Source organism: Pinus tabuliformis, chromosome 5_1, assembly GCF_031772625.1.
Source record: "Pinus tabuliformis cultivar Carrire ecotype Pingquan chromosome 5_1, CPIR1, whole genome shotgun sequence".
NCBI lineage: Eukaryota > Viridiplantae > Streptophyta > Pinopsida > Pinales > Pinaceae > Pinus > Pinus tabuliformis.
Genome location: NC_142305.1, coordinates 830,623,817 through 830,640,225, shown reverse-complemented (window position 1 = coordinate 830,640,225; position 16,409 = coordinate 830,623,817). Strand labels below are relative to the sequence as shown.

Here is a 16,409-nt window from a genome sequence, read left to right as displayed (position 1 = left end):
TGCCAAAAAAACTAAGTCCTGCAAATAGAAATGGCGAAGGATGATATGATGCTGGCTGCGAAAAACATCAAATCGGTGATGATATTTATTATTTATTGAAAATTACCTGATTAGTTGCAAATCGGTAGCACAATTGCCCGTGCCCGATGAAATTCAATGATTATATTTTTATTATTTAATCACCCAGGTTGGTTGCAAATCGATGGCTCGTGCCCGTTATTTATTTATTTATTTTTTTAATAATGGTTGTCACAGTTAATGGTTTTCTTTCACACCCTAAGCGGCCGCTGACATATTCACAAGTACAATATGAGATGAACGGACATTGAACAGCGCCACAGTAAAATATTTTTTCACACATAAATTTTTCACATGCCTTTGCCCCTGAACCTGAACGGACCGGTGCCATTGAAGTCTCTAGCACTAATTGAGCATGCTGAGATTTGCCGAATTTTTATACCCGATTTCAGAGCCTTTCTATTCTCGACGGTCTGGGTGCCTCCGAAACTTAATATAATTTGCCAGGCAGAGCTGAATCTGGAATTAATATAAAATCTCGACGATTGGGCAGGCTCAATTTTCGCTCGAACAGCCAGATCTTCATTTTCTAGATTACCCATCAGTGTTTTTCCATTGTAAAAACAAATGGATGGGGAAGTGAAACGCTTCGACTCTCTAAGGGCACTGCGCAGAACAGATAAAATTTCCCAGAGCCAGAAGAAAAGAGGTATGCAATTCATCTTAATTGTTTCTCAATCACAACTTTGGACCTTCCTGCATTTACAATTTACAAAGTGTGTTCACAAGGATAAATGTAGGGCTGGTATTTTACACTGAACAATCAATACAAGTGGGCTTCCACTGTGGGGTCTAACTTAGATTTAAAGGATACGGGTTGGCTGCTGAAACCAAAGTTTTGAATTTTTTGTGTGCTTCATGTAACAGTGCACGCAGTTGACGAAGAGGTCAGCACGAACTCAAATGTGAAAGGGTTTCATGAGAGTTCTCTTTTGAGGTTCCTAAAGAGGAGAAATTTGCCACAGTTGCTTCTTGCAGGTGGGATTGTTTGGTTATTCTTCATGCTTCTGATCCTATTGAACATTGTCTGGTCCTGTGAATCCGCCGTCCATTCTGCTTCAGGTAATGACATCTGTTTTCTTCGTTCATTGTATTTGCAAAGCTCTAAAATATGACAGAGTTGATGGTTTGCTGTTTGTGCGACCTCTGCCATTGAGATTAGGGCATATGTTATACGTGCAAGTGAGATGAACATTGGTTGGTCAGTGCTACCCATCAGCCATTTGACGATAAGTCTCTATGAATGAATATGTCATGAATGACGGTGTAGGAGTATGATGAGAAAAAAAATTAAGTCTTTTAGCAGCAAGTGTAAGAGACAGTGTCAACTCTATCCCAGACAGAGTTTGCTATCATAAAGCCTTAGCTGAGTACGTGCTTCTGGGTCATTATGTGACGATGTAGGAGTATGATGAGAAAAAATCAAGTCCCTTAGCAGCAAGTGCAAGAGACAGTATAAACTCCATCACATACAGAGTTTGTTTTCAAATCGGAAAATATATATATATATATATATATCATAAAGCTTTAGCTGAGTACATGCTTCTGGGCCAGAGTGCTCCTTTGGATCTTGAATCTTGCATCATACAGACGCTCTAAGGTTCTCGTTTTGACCTCAGTATGTTATATATCAACAAATCTGTCGTTAAAGTGCAGATCAAAAAGAATTCTCAGAGCACAGTGTGTACCAAAGATATTCCCTTGTACCATTGTATTCGTTGTTGATCTCTATTGAAAATAGTTTGACACGGACAGGGCTCAGTTTGCTCCTTCAACTCATACATATGGTCTGCCAAAACTAAATGTCCAAACTTTAGATAAGGTTTCTGTTTTGCACTTTCCTCAAATTTATTTCTTCATGATCCATAGACTGAATCAAAATACTTTCTCACTTACTAGAATTGTAAAATTCTAAACAAGATGTGAGATCTTTAAATTCGATCTTTAATTTCTAATGAAGCTTTGTGCAAGATTTGGCACTAGCATTGTGCAAGATATGTAATACGTGTCAATAGTAGTGTCTGTCTCCTTGTAGGAATCATAAGCACCTATTTTCTATCCTTTCTCTATGTGCTGTGCTAGCGTCAATCGATTTCAGAATTTCACCCCTTTGAAGATTGCAGGGGACATGGTAGGAGTTCTCTACTCTTCTACGAAACCCTGAATGTAAGTGGTGTTTTACTGTTTTCTCTGCAAGATTCTCATAGTTTCTATTTCACCAGTTGTAGAAATGCTGATTGAACTGATGGTCCCATCTGATTGACGATTTTGTAATGATGCCTTACAAATGTTAGAGGCCCCCTTTTTGCTTAGCATTGTTGGCTAATTATTTTCGATAGTGCTGGCTAGCTTCATGGTCTTCCTTAGGATTGTCATGCTTGCAGCTTAAATACAACAACATTCTTCAATTCAATTTCCATTCTTAATATCCACAATCTTTGCTTAACATCATCAATGAACTCACATCTCGTATATCTTCTAACTTGTTTATTTCATAGGTTCTTAACTTGAGTTTCCACTACCCCTTCAGTTTCAACAACTAATTTGACTTCCTTCAGTAGTTTGAGGTAGCTTTGTCTAAAGAAGTACACTTTTATCTTTATCATGACCTCATCATCAATTTTATCCACATCATCAATGACCTCACAAGAAGTACAGTGAGTTTCCGGCATGCCTTAAGGTTCAAGGACTAATTTGACTTCCTTCAGTACTTCGAGGTAGCTCTGTCTAAAAAAGTATACTTTTTTCTTCATCATGACTTCATTATCAATTTTATCAACATCATTAGTGAACTCACAAGAAGTACAATGAGTCTCCAGTATGCTTCAGGTTCAAGGACTGATTTGACTTCCTTCAGTAGTTTGAGGTAGCTTTGTCTAAAGAAGTACAATTTTGTCTTCAATCATTACCTCATCATCAATTTGGGCCACGTCGTCAATAAACTCACATATTGTATATCTTCTAACTTGTTTATTTCCGAGGTTCTTAACTTGAGTTTGCAGTATGCCTTCAGGTTCAAGGACTACTTTTTACTTCCTTCAGTAGTCTGAAGTAGCTCTGTCTAAAGAAGTGCAATCTTGAGATATGAAGACATTGCCAAAATTGCTTTTGTTTCCATATCTCTATGCATAATCTACCTTGCTTATCTTAGCTCTAACATGATAGGGTCCATAGAATTTTGGTTAGAGATTTTGTTTGCCTTGTTGCTTAAAGGTGGACTGCTTATATAAACAATGTGTACAAATAGTGTGTCTCCCACTTTGAATCAATTCTCCATCCTGTGCTGATTAGCTTGTTGCTTTATTCTATTTGCAGCAAGGGTGAGATTATCCTTCAGAATTGCAAGTATATTTTGCCTTTCTTGATGAGACTTGGTTGGCATTAGAACCTTTGAGTTCTGCAGAATCTGATCTTTCAAAGATAGAGGTTCATATTTTTACAATGCTTTAAAAGGAGACATTTTAGCAACGGTATTGTAAGTGGTATCATACTGGGACATAACTAGGTCAATCAACCTAAGAGTTAGCGTACTACAGATTTGTGTTTTGGGAGATGGTGGTATTTCTCTCTCTTGTGTATAGCACAGTCAACTTTTGAAGATTTCGTATTTTCTTCCCATGGATGATTCTTCCTTGTGTTGTTCTTGAACGTGATGTGCTCATCTTATAGTGCACATTTGTGTTTGCTCTTTGCATATTAGTCTTTCTCCACTTCACAAGAATGCATTGTTGACTCTAGAAGTATTGGGCATATGACCAAGTATTAACACTTCTTTGATTATCAAAAACATCACAGTGGAGAGAAAGTGATCATTCCTGATAGCTCAGCCCATAGTTGCAGGAAGCATTCTACCCCACCTTGATCTCAAGCGGGGATGCCCCTGGAACATGTTGTGGACCTTTTGGGTATGCTCTCTACCAATATGGGAGTGTGCCACTCCCAAGGATGCTCTCAAGGTGCTCCTTGGGTCCTCCCTAAATGCTCCCTAATGATAATGTTCAATTCTTAAATTAAAAGTTGACGTTATCTGTTTACTTAAGTTTTTAACGTTACCATTAAGTGTTGATTGTTGAACTCCTTTGTCACGGCCCTATTAAAAATATACCCTTCACCCAAACCAAAATCATGATACGGCATGTTAAGCTTTTGCTACCATATTTTAATGCTTAGATTAGACAAGTTTATTGATGCCCCTAGAGGATTGAGGTTGAGGCAAAGGCCACACAAGAGCCAAATAATGGAGGATGATACTAATGAGGATGATCTTGATATAAGCGATGGTGGAACATTGCTTGTCAAGGAGTGGTGGAACATGCATGGTGGTGCTAAGCCACTACTATAACATTTGGCAACATGGGTGCTTTCACAATTGGTGATACCTCTTTTGTAGAGAGTTGTTTAACAACTAGCTTAGTTTATTGTTTGGAGTGACTTCCCTTTCAGTTTTCATACTTTGGTGTGTAGATGGCTTATTTTGTAAACATAACTATTTGGTCATGTCACTGTTTATAGTTGCTAGATAACCTATTTTATTCCATAGGTTAATGGTCTACTTTCTTGTATGTGGCTTAAAAATTTGTATGTTTGTTTGTAATTGCTAGAATCTAAATTATAGATGGTCAATGCCTGAATGATTAATCATTATGAACTATGGATGCCATTTCTATCTTCATTAATGTACAAATCTTCATGTTTTCATATATTCTACAACTAATTTAGCATTCCACATATACACATATATTTCTATGTGGTTCACGGATTCGAAGACTAGTGACCGCTACATCCACAAAATATTTGTACCCGGTAGATCCACTTGAAGGGATCACTTCCTATTGGCTCAACCACAAAGCTTGACATGGAGGGTGTCGGCAGAATTGAACCTGTGACCTCTCAATAGCAAAGGTGCTTTAACGACAAGGACTCGACAAACACTCCTCGAATGCTATGCTCTCAAGGTTCTTTTGGAAAATGACACTCTTGCTTTGCTCCACACTTTGGCAACCTTGACTCAGTCTTACCAGTTTTAGGATGTGGTGATGTCATTATTAACATTGTCAAGTTTGGAGAAGTCCTTACATGTTTTAGGAGTTGGATCCAATGTTCTTTCTATTTAGGTCATCACTTACGAAGTTACACCACACAAAGGTGGAATTTTGGCTTAGATCATTTGGCTATAAAATATATAGATGATGGTTTTAAGTGGTTGCCTTATGTTATCATGATGGATCCAATCATATGGACAAGCTGGGGAAGAGCTTTCCTTCCTTGGAACAAAAACGATTTATTGCTATGATAGCCCATGCCAAGGAAGACATTTTATGGAGTCAATGTATGGAATGTACAAACTTTGGGTCTTTGCTACATATGAGTCATCTGCAGATGGCTGATGATCTTCCACAAATTGAACCATCTAGCAATGTTGGTGAAGGCTGTATGCTAGGGGAACACTATCAAGCGTACCTTCCCTACTTGGATAAAGACAAATTCCTTCCGAATCTTTTCGATGGATTGACATGGAAGAAAACCTTTTTTTGGGGGGTAGGGTTGAAAAAATTGGTGCATAAATGCAATGAAAGAAATGTTCGTACAGCATGGGAAGGCCAAAGAATTTTACCCACACTAAGCAAGAAAGTGGGGCCATCTAGTTGATCAAGAAACCTCGAGGCTTGCTACCATTGGGAGAACAATAGTAGGGTATTCTTGCTTACCCAATGATCATGGGTAATGACTTCATGTACATGAGCTTTTTCAGCAAATTGAAATAGGAAGAAGCCTTTTGGGGGTGCAAGTGCTCTCATTCTTACTCCTTACTTCTCCACAAGTTACAAAAATGAAAGTTTGTTTTCCAGATTATACTTCTGTTATGATGTATGAAATGCTAAAATAATTGACATCATTCCAAAACTGATAAAAATGATAGAGTATAGGGGTCCATACCAAACAAGGTTCAATTTCTCTTTCAACTGTTGCAACACCAATTTCTCATTCACATACACATGCATCTTTCTATTTAAATTTTATATTTGTGAATTGTGCTTGTTGACACTCATCAATATGTAGTAGGAGGTTATTACATGATCACTTTTATTTGTTTTTGTATAAACAGGTCGATGCAAGAAGAATAGCAGGGTATTCATCATGCTAGATACATTGGGGCTCTTGTCAAAACCTGTACATCGTAAGCAAGATCTAATTTTGTGACATGTACTATTTTTCATTTAGTTTGTGATGTTATTTTGGTGGGATTAGAGTCTTAGTTAAAATTGTTGTAAAATTCCTATCTAGTTGATGTTGGTTATTTATATGGTTGTAAAATCACCCTTCTAATGAAGTGAAACACATTGTTAGGTTGTCCAATACCTGTTTTGGATGATCCAAATGACATCACAATTCCATCACAGAAGCAGGATGATAGCTTACTTCGAAATTTGTCCTATGTAATAGAGGACAAAGCAGTGAAAACTGACTCAAATCTAGTACCGTTATTTGGCGGATACCAAAATTGGAAGCAAAGAGAAGAGAGTTTCAAACTGAAACCAGCTATGAAGGTAACTGAGTGCCATGAGCTTTTATTTGGAAACTAGTACATGGAAGTATGAAAAAGAGAGGTTCCTAATTATTTCTATGTTAATGCTTTTATACATTTTTAAAGATTTTCTTATAAGTCTAATGCCTAAATAAAGTACTTTGGTCTGTAATGATGAACTTATAACATGACTTATGGTGACTAGTCCACTTGTCTAAAAGTCTTTGTGGATACCTCTATGTTGACTAATCTGCTAGACTACTTTCTATATGGACTATTATGAACCAAATATGGAAACAAAATCTGCTTCCTGGAGCTTTACTAAATGAATCACTTCAAGGTATCCATTCAATGCAGTCTGGAAATGGAAGATTAACCAGATAGCTGACTTGAAAGGAAAGAAAACTGCTTGGTAGCCATTCAATGCAGTCTGGAAATGGAAGATTAACCAGATAGCTGACTTGAAAGGAAAGAAAACTGCTTGGTAGCCATTCAATGCAGTCTGGAAATGGAAGATCAACGAGATAGCTTACTTGAAAAGAAGGAGAACTGCTAGAAAGAGAAGAGCAATACTGGGGTTACTGTTCACTACAGAACGGTCTTCTTTTCTTCCAAACTTTACTTATCTCTGCGTTGATGCAGATAAATTTGTCCCAAAGCTGTTCCATATATCTCTGTGGCAGCAAAAGTCATATGAAACATACAAACAGTTCCAGTTTCTGGAATGGGCATGAGTTTTGAGTCTTGACTATATTACCATGATCTAGATATGGATCTGCTGTTTTTTCTTTAAAGTCAAGATCCAAATATGGGGAAACGATACATACACATAACTCTATGTATGTATTGTTGCATTTTTAGTACCTCAGAAAGTTTCCAGCAGAGTGCCATTAATGATAGCAGTGAGCATGATTTCTATCCAACCAGATCTCCCATGCTGCTGTGAGAGGCAAAGCTTTATGCAGCTTCTGATGCCATGGGGATAACCAATTTTTTAAGCCATAATCGATGGATGGTCCCTCCCAGGTATATTTCTGGCCATGAATCTGATGTATTTTTGCTCAAACTGCTTGAGTGAAGGGGCATTTGTTAATTTTAGATAACAATGGTATGTTCTATGCTTAAGAGCAATTTACTTCAATTTTTCTTATTAGCCCAATATCAATTTCCAGATTAGCAATCACATTAACGTGATAGTAAATGCAGATATAACATAAATAAATATAGTAGAAGACAAGCCAAGACAAGAGGACGCAAGATGTGGTGCATGCCAGGGACAAACCCCAATGTGGGGAAACCCTTTGATCAAGTCTTCTTATTATTCTTCAAAAGTTCAGCAGAGAGAGAGAGAGAGAGAGTACAATATACAAAATTCACTTGCCCAATCACAGTCAAATCTGTCCAGTCAAACTGCAGTCAACAAGATGCCCTAACCAGAAAGTCAACGCTGGTCAAATCAACAGAATTACACCTGCAAATCAGCTTGGTCAAACCCAGTAAACTCGGACTCCAACAACAATCCAAATCAGCCCAAAATAGTCCTGAAAATATCAATCAAACTCGGTCAACGCAGAGTCAAACCTGCGGTCAATGCTGGTCAAACAACTCAGATTGCCTCAATTTCTGTGACCAAAAAATGTGGCCTTCCCAAACAGAATTTCTCCAAGGAAAAACGCAGTCACACAATGCCAACTGCTGCCTGGTCAATGCTGGTCAACCCTTCTGCAATTCGGTCAACCCAGAAAACAGAAAATCTCAGTCAAACTTCGCATGTGTGGAGGAGAAGAAGGCTGCCCTGAAGTTGTATGACCCAATCAGATGAGGAGAGAAAAATATGTGTGAGAATGAATGATGTCCAAATGAGGTAGATGCTTCTTTTATTTATATGCAACGTTGAGGGTGAAGAGACGTCTCTTTTGGGCTTTTGAGCCTACATTAGATTGCTGGCCGACCTTGACAATTTGTCCATAAACGAAATAAATTCATAATTCCATTTATACATGTCAGAATGAGATGATCTTTAGATCAATCCTACACCTCTCGGAAAGAGGAATCCAATAAAAATATCAGTTACATCATATGAGTTGTCCAAGGTGGAGTTTGATCCTAGTTGCCAAATTTAACACTCCCTCTCAATTAGGGAGAAATCCACCTCCCAAACCATCTGACAATCTCTGTTTTGCCCTGCTCTGCTTTGCTGAACATGAAGAAATAATGAAGAAGAAATGATTGAGAATGTGTCATACCATTCTCCACTAATCTGAAGTCAGTCTCCAATAATTGAGTGTAGCATACTACTCTCCACTGACTTGAAGTCAGTCTCCATTGATCCCATATCAATATCAGACATCCTATCATAGGGAGTACAGTAGTACACTATGCGTCCATCGATAGTACTGTGGTCCCTATCCTCATTTCCCTACTCATTGGCCAGATGAGAGGTACTTCCCATGAGTCCCAAACTGCATGGGTAGGATGTATCGGCAGGAGAAGGTGAACCACTCATCCTGCTCATATGCCATTGGAGAAGGTGAACCACTCGTCTTATGCATATCTCAACCGTCATGGGGTATCACAGGGGAAGGTGAACCACTCACCCTATACATCGCGCACCACAGGGGAAGGTGAACCACTTACCTTGTACATCGTGCACCACTAGGAGAAGGTGAACCACTTACCCTGTGGTCGCTCATTGCTCCAAGAAGTACTCCAAGCCCCCCAGAGTTCCCAGATTTCAATATCCAAATCAAACGGGACCCTCATAAGAGGGTCTTTCCACGACTCTAAGTCGTTCGCGGAAGGTTAAGAATTTGACCTTCCCCAGGGGATTCGTAAGAATATCTGCGACTTGATCATCAGTCTCAATGTGATGGAGCCTTATTGCTCCCCGTTGTACCATATCCCGGATAAAGTGGTACTAGATATCAATATGCTTGGAGTGGTAATGAAACACAGGATTCTCAGAAAGACGAATCCCACTTTGGTTGTCGTAGAAGATCACGGTAGTATCCAACACATGTCCAAACAACTCACTAAAGAGCTTCCTCAACCAAACAGCTTCACAAGAGGCCATACTAGCAACAATATATTCGGCCTCAGCGATGCTCAAAGCAAGTGACTTCTGCTTCCTGCTCATGTAGGATATCGAAGCAGAACCTAGAGAGAAGCAACATCCCGATGTGCTTTTACGATCCACCGCATTGCCAGCCAAATCAACATAAGAATAACCATGGAGCCTCACATTCTCGGCAGTGTATCTCAGTCCATAGGTGATTGTGCCCCAGAGATATCTCAAGAGATTCTTGGCAGCAATCCAATGTATGTGATGAGGCTCGACCATAAATCGTCTCAATGTATTCATTGCAAAACATATGTCCGGACAGGAGTTCACTAAGAACATCAGGGCTCCCACGAGTTGACGATACTCAGAAGGATTTCCCAAATTGGGCCCAACAACACTTCCGCATAACTTCTTGAAGTTAAGTTCCATCGGAGTAGTCATGGACTTGCAGTCCACCATCCCAAATCTTTCAAATATCTTCACAATGTATTTTCCTTGAGAGAGGAAAATTTCACCTAGCTTTTGTCGGACCTCCAACCCTAGAAAATAATGCATCAGTCCTAGGTCATTCATCTCGAATTCGGAAGCTAACTCCCTCTTACATTGATGAATAAGAGGGTCTGTACCTATCAGAAAGAGATCATCCACATAATGTACCGAGATGAGAGGTCTGTCATTCTCAACCTTAAAGTAAAGGTTCAGATCATCTTCACTCCTTGTAAAACCCAGCTTCATCAGATAGTTGTTGATCCTCTCATACCAAGCTCGGGGAGGTGGCTTCAACCCATAGAGGACTTTCTTCAACCTGCATACATTTGTCTGATGATCTTGAACTTTGAACCCCTCGGGTTGTTCTACATAAACTTCCTCCTTAATTGAACCATGCAAAAAAGCAATTTTGACATCCATCTGGTGTAGGTTCCATCCTTGCGAGGCAGCAAGGGCTATAATTGAACGGATGGTGGTATATTGGGAAACTGGTGCAAATATCTCATCATAGTCCACACCTTCCTTTGAGAGAAGCCTCGAGCAACAAAACTGGCCTTGAACTTTTCAACACTTCCATCAGCTCCATGCTTGATCTTGTAGATCCATTTCGAGGTGACAACGAATTTGCCCTTGGGTCTAGGGACCACATCCCAGACATCATTTTTCATAATCGACTCATACTCTTCGTTCATAATAGCCTTCCAAACTTGGTGCTTCTCAACTTCTTCGAATGTGCAAGGCTTACTTTGAACAATGGTGCTCATGGCAGCTAAGTACCCTTTGTACCTTTTCTACTTCTTACTTTCACAAAAAGTTGCCCTTGGAGCAACATGTCTCTGGGCATCTTTGAGAGTTTCCCTAAGCCATGAGGGTCTCCTTTTTGAGGAGGAAGGCTCATGAAGAGGTTGATCCTATGTTACTTGGGAGCGGGAGCGGAAGCGGGGAGCGAGAGCGACCCTTTTCAAAAGCTGTCGGTTTGGGAATGAATCCTGGAGCGATTTTTTAAAAATATATATATTTTTTAATTTTTGATACATATATGTCAACAAAAACATGTAGAATGATGAATTAGACATAAAAAACATAAAAAAACATAGATTGATCAATGATCAATCATCTAGAAATTATAATCTTCATCAACCATGTCCACAAGTTAGTAAAATACATATTACAACTACAACATATTGAGTCTCGTGTATCATGATTCATCAAATTCAATCATAAAGTTTCAACTTCAAGCTTTCAAAATTGAAAATTTAATATATAACATTTATCATCATTGATCACCAAAGTTGTACTTGCAAGCTAAGTTTAACCATTACAAGAAGTAATATTTTAGATATTTCTAAGTCCTAACTTCTAACTGTTAACATGAAATGAAATATTATAAAATGAAACATGAATAATGAAATGAAATGAAACAACTTTAGTCTTTCACGAAGCATCATATTCATAATTCACAATCATTACCAATGAGTTATAATTGCCAACTTCAAACTTCAAATTTTCATTGTCACAGTCATATATTGTTTACAAAAAATATCATTATGATATGAAAGAGTCAAGAGTCAAGGACTCAAAACTCAACAGTTATGAAAACTAAAGTCTAATAGAAACTAGAAAAGACAAGTAAACTGTAAATCTACATGTGGCCCTTGCCACAAGAGTCTCTAGGAGTATAAGCAGGTCGTGGTGGTCTTCTAGGAGTCTCCGACACAGATTGACGACCAGAACTAGAAGGCACATGCCCTCCACGTGAGGGTGTAGATGGAGGTCGCAACAGCAAAGGAACAAGACTCAGACCTCGAGCACTGCTACTGGATGGTGGAGGTGGAGGTGGCATGGCTGCTGTAGCTGTTTCATCTTCCTCCCTTATAAATTCCTCTTCCAGTTCTTCAAGATGTACAATGCCATCCTCCAAATTGTCATCCTCTGGGTGATTGTCCCAAATTTTATATGTGGGATCCTCATAAGCCCGATCACAGTAATGACTCAACAACCTCAAGTTGTAGTGCACATAAACCAAGCTTTTTGCTTGGTTTTCATTGAGTCTGTTTCTTTTCACATTATGTATGTAGCTGTAGGTGCTCCAACACCTCTCTGTAGAAGAAGTATTTACAACCTGTGAAAGAACTTTTTTTGCCAATTTTGGCAAAAGTCCGTGGCCACCATATGTTTCCCACCATTTGAGAGAATCAAATCTATCTCTGTCGTCCATTGCATGGAAGTTACCATGCAAACTAGTGCCACTGAAGTATTTGCCTATTTCAAGGCGCACCGCTGCACATTCCTCCCTGTCAGGTATCAACTTTTCTAATGCTTGCAAATATCCACTAGTTACCTCTGGATCTAAATGGGGTTTGGTCCTAATCCCACCCCCTGGTGCAGGTTGGCCCAACCAAGATGTAGAGTAGTATTTTGGCGTAAGGATATACGCCAAGCAATGTAGTGGAAGATTAATTCTATTCCACCGTTGACACACACAATCATGAATCAGTTTGTACAAGTTGGGATCTCTGTTATGAACAATATCTTTTATTTGCCCCAGCATGGTATCCATTTGCTCATACACCTCGCCAATCACTGGTTTGTCTGTATCTGCAAACCGAATCGTGTGAAATGGGCTTGGTGAAATCCAATACTTGCCTCACACTTGTCCAAAACTGACCATCAAGAGCGGCCTCCTCCACCAGTTCAAAACCTTCCCTGTCAGCTGCATTTGTAGCCCTTTCCTTTAATACCTGCCAATGTGGACTTGATACCATGCTAGCCAATGAATCTCTTACCTTCAAAAGGCGCCCGAAGGTGAGGTAATAGCTACCAAATCTGGTCTTCGCAATCTTCAACAACTCCAATCTCGAGTGATTGCGGAAAAGACCATGGGTATTGCTACGATTTGTAATAAATTTTATCATTTGTTTGCCTTTTTTGTACAAATCACCAATCCATTGATATTGTGCATTTTTGTTCTTGACAACATCATGCATCAGAAGGTTCAATGTGTGAACCAAACATCCAGACCAAAATATGTTGGGGTATTTATCCTCAATAATTGCTCCCGCTGCCTTACAATTAGCAACATTATCAGTGATGACATTGTATGGCCCAATACGGTCAATTGTTTCAAGTAATGCTTCTGCAATGTTGATGGCGGTCCTGAACTTGTCTGAGTAATCATGTGCAGTTAGAAAGATGGCACCACTAACAGACACAGCAAGAACATTTATCAATGGCTTGCCTTTTACATTTGTCCATCCATCAGATACAATGGACACCCCATGGTCAGTCCAAGCACTTGTCATTCTATTCAAAGAATGTGATATTTTTGCTTTTTCATGATCAAGTCCAATGGTTCTTGCCTTGTCATACCCAGGGCTCTTGTATCCTTTAGGCACATCATTTATGGCAGAAACCATTTCGTGCCAATAAGGTGAGCGAAGAACATTGAATGGTATTCCACATGCATAGAGAAATCTGTAAACCTTTGAATCCACATCATTCCTACACCCCTCATCAAGGAAATCTGATATGGTTCTACGCTTTAAAGATGATGACCCTGTGCCTCCATATCCACTACCTTGGGAGGATGCTGAAGGAGTTCTTTGTGCTTGTGGTTGTGAGCTTGGTTCAAAGAAACCCCTTGATTTTTTTGATTTGTATTGGGCTTCCTCCTCTTCCCTTATGTATTTGGCTCTATCCGCTGCTGACACTGCTGGACAAGTTTTGATTCCTATTTGTTTGTCTCCATCCCAAGGCCCTTTCCCGCAGAGGTGTTTTCTGGCACGGGTGTATGAACTTGTGTAATCATTGTTGCAATGGGGGTAATGAAATTTAGTGGTTCCACCCCCTCTCCCTGTTTTGGCCCTGTTAACATATTTCCACAAAGGGGTTTGGTCTTGTTTAGTTTTTTGAGAGTCATGTTCACCCTCCTCCAGCTCCTCTTCACCGGGGTTTTCATCAATTCGACTTTCTTTAGCTTCTTCATCCCCCTCTTCATTTTGGCCCCTCAGTTTCTTACTCTCCAGCACCATAATAACCATAAAAGGAGCTCCTCTTCACCGGGGTTTTCATCAATTCGACTTTCTTTAGCTTCTTCATCCCCCTCTTCATTTTGGCCCCTCAGTTTCTTACTCTCCAGCACCATAATAACCATAAAAGGGACCAAGAAGAGGAAAATGCCAAGAAATATAGCCAGGTCCATGGTGTTTGATAATTGTAGGGTTTTGAATCTGCAAATTAATTTAATTTATTTAGATTAATTAATTTAATTTAGATTCATGATTTTTAAACTAAATAAAATTAATAAACTAAATAAACTAGATTAAACTAACTAAATTACTACCTAACTAAATTAAACTAACTAAACTAACTAAATTACTAAGTTACTTACCTCTTTGCAGGCTTGCTCCTTGCTCCTTGCTCTCCTCGCTCCTTTGCTCTTGCTCTCCAGCTCTAACTCAACTCATTCAAGTGATAATGAAATATTTTTAACCCCATTGGGCTTTTAAAACAATTTTATTTTATTTTATTTTTTTTGGCTTAAATTTGATTTTTTTCGGGTCTGTGGTTTTTTTTTTTTTTTTGTTGTTCCGCCGGATCGCTCCTGGCGCTGCGCGATCTGCTCTTGGATCGAAAAATTTTAATTCGGGAGCGATCGCTCCTGGGCTGTAATTTTCGCTCCGGGAGCGACAATGATTCCTAAATTGGCAGGGAACAATTTTTTTTTATTCGGGAGCGATTTCGGGAGCGCGCTCCCGACCTGCTCCCGCCTGAAGCGCAGATTGGGAGCGGGTTCGAAGGGGGGGGGGGCGCTCCCCCGCAACATAGGGTTGATCAATGGGATCCATCGATCCTTCAACATTGGGCATCGGCTCATCCTGCAGTTTTCCTTGCTTTCCTGTATCTGCTTCTTTATGTGAAATTTTTTGAATAGAAATCCTATTGCAGTGATTAATATTATTTCTTCTACTTATTACCTCATAAATAAATTATCTACAATATTCTTACGGCAAATATCGAAATATATTCTATTGCAGCCTTCACAATTAAAACATTGCAGAAAATAAATGTAAGTAAATACTGGCACACATACAATCACAGTGACAGTTATTTTTGGACAATTGTCCCCGGAAAAACCCAATGTGGGAAAACCAATGTAGTAGTGAGGGTTTTATTTTATTATGCAATAGTGAAATCTGAGTACATCTATGGATGCCCAATTGGCAATACAAACAGCAAGAGAATCTGGCAGAGATATTCCCTAAACAACCTCGACACTCGTGTTGTCTGCACTCACGTTCTTGCACTTGCGTGTTCCTGCACTCGCATTCCTTTACTTGCGCGTTCTTGCTTGCACGTTCTTGCTCACGCGTTCTTGCACTCGTGCGTTCCTGTACTCGCGAGTTCCTTCACTCGCGCATTCCTGCACTCGCGAGTTCCTGCATTCACGCGTTCCTGCACTCGCGCGTTCCTGCACTCGCGAGTTACTGCACTCGCGCATTCCTGCACTCGAAATAACTCAGCCTCTTGCTACTACCTCTTTGGATCTAGAAATCTTCCTCCGGATCACTGTACTTGCCCCTCTATTGCAAAAGATCTCTTCGATCAGAATTTCCTCTTCAGAACTCACTTCAGAAATTCAATCTCTTGATCTCTTAGTGTATTTTCCAAATGACCCTCAAGCCCCTTCTTATATCTTCCTGTTGGACAACCAACAGCCTAGGTTAACTCCTAATCAAAGGCTTAAATCATTTTGACTTGATCTTTGTCTTTATCTAGAAGATTCACCCACAATTAGATTAATACCCATTAATATTTTAATTTTCCTTAGTTTAGACTTAGGAACTCCATTAAAGATATTACTTATTTTAATATAATCGTCTTTGGGTGGAATTTCCCAAAATGGTTTTTGGGTTCTTTGGAATGCATGTGCCCAAGCCTCCCTGCAAAATTTGAGGCTTAGAGCACATCTGATGCTACCCCAAATCAACACTCTCTATTAGCGAGGAATGTGCTTTAGCAATATACTGCTACTGCATACTGCTCTGACTTTGAAGCATCGTCCATTGCGCTGCTGATGTCTGACATGCTGTCCACCAACTACTGCGCTGCTGCTGCTACTATACTACTACCTTTGAAACTGCCACTGCCAATGCTACATTTGTATTACAACTCCCTTCGAATTTCTGCATTTGTGCTGCTACTGGCACTGCCATGCCAACTGTCGCTGCATTGCAAACTGTTGTTGCTACTGAA

At 39.6% G+C, this 16,409-nt stretch overlaps 1 protein-coding gene across 2 annotated transcripts in view; it reads left to right on the top strand.

The window, feature by feature from the left end:
* Positions 1-209: 209 nt before the first annotated feature.
* Positions 210-16,409, top strand: part of LOC149167469 (Sept9 (DUF616)) — a 108,548-nt gene continuing 92,348 nt past the window's right edge. The window contains exons 1-4 of one of the 2 annotated variants that reach the window (XM_089433003.1): positions 210-727; positions 946-1,140; positions 6,185-6,256; positions 6,427-6,626. In XM_089433003.1, the coding sequence (XP_089289129.1) occupies positions 646-727; positions 946-1,140; positions 6,185-6,256; positions 6,427-6,626 (549 nt within the window). In that variant the 5' untranslated portion in view covers positions 210-645. The remainder of the gene's footprint in view (positions 728-945; positions 1,141-6,184; positions 6,257-6,426; positions 6,627-16,409) is intronic. The other variant, XM_089433002.1, reaches the window with a different exon arrangement.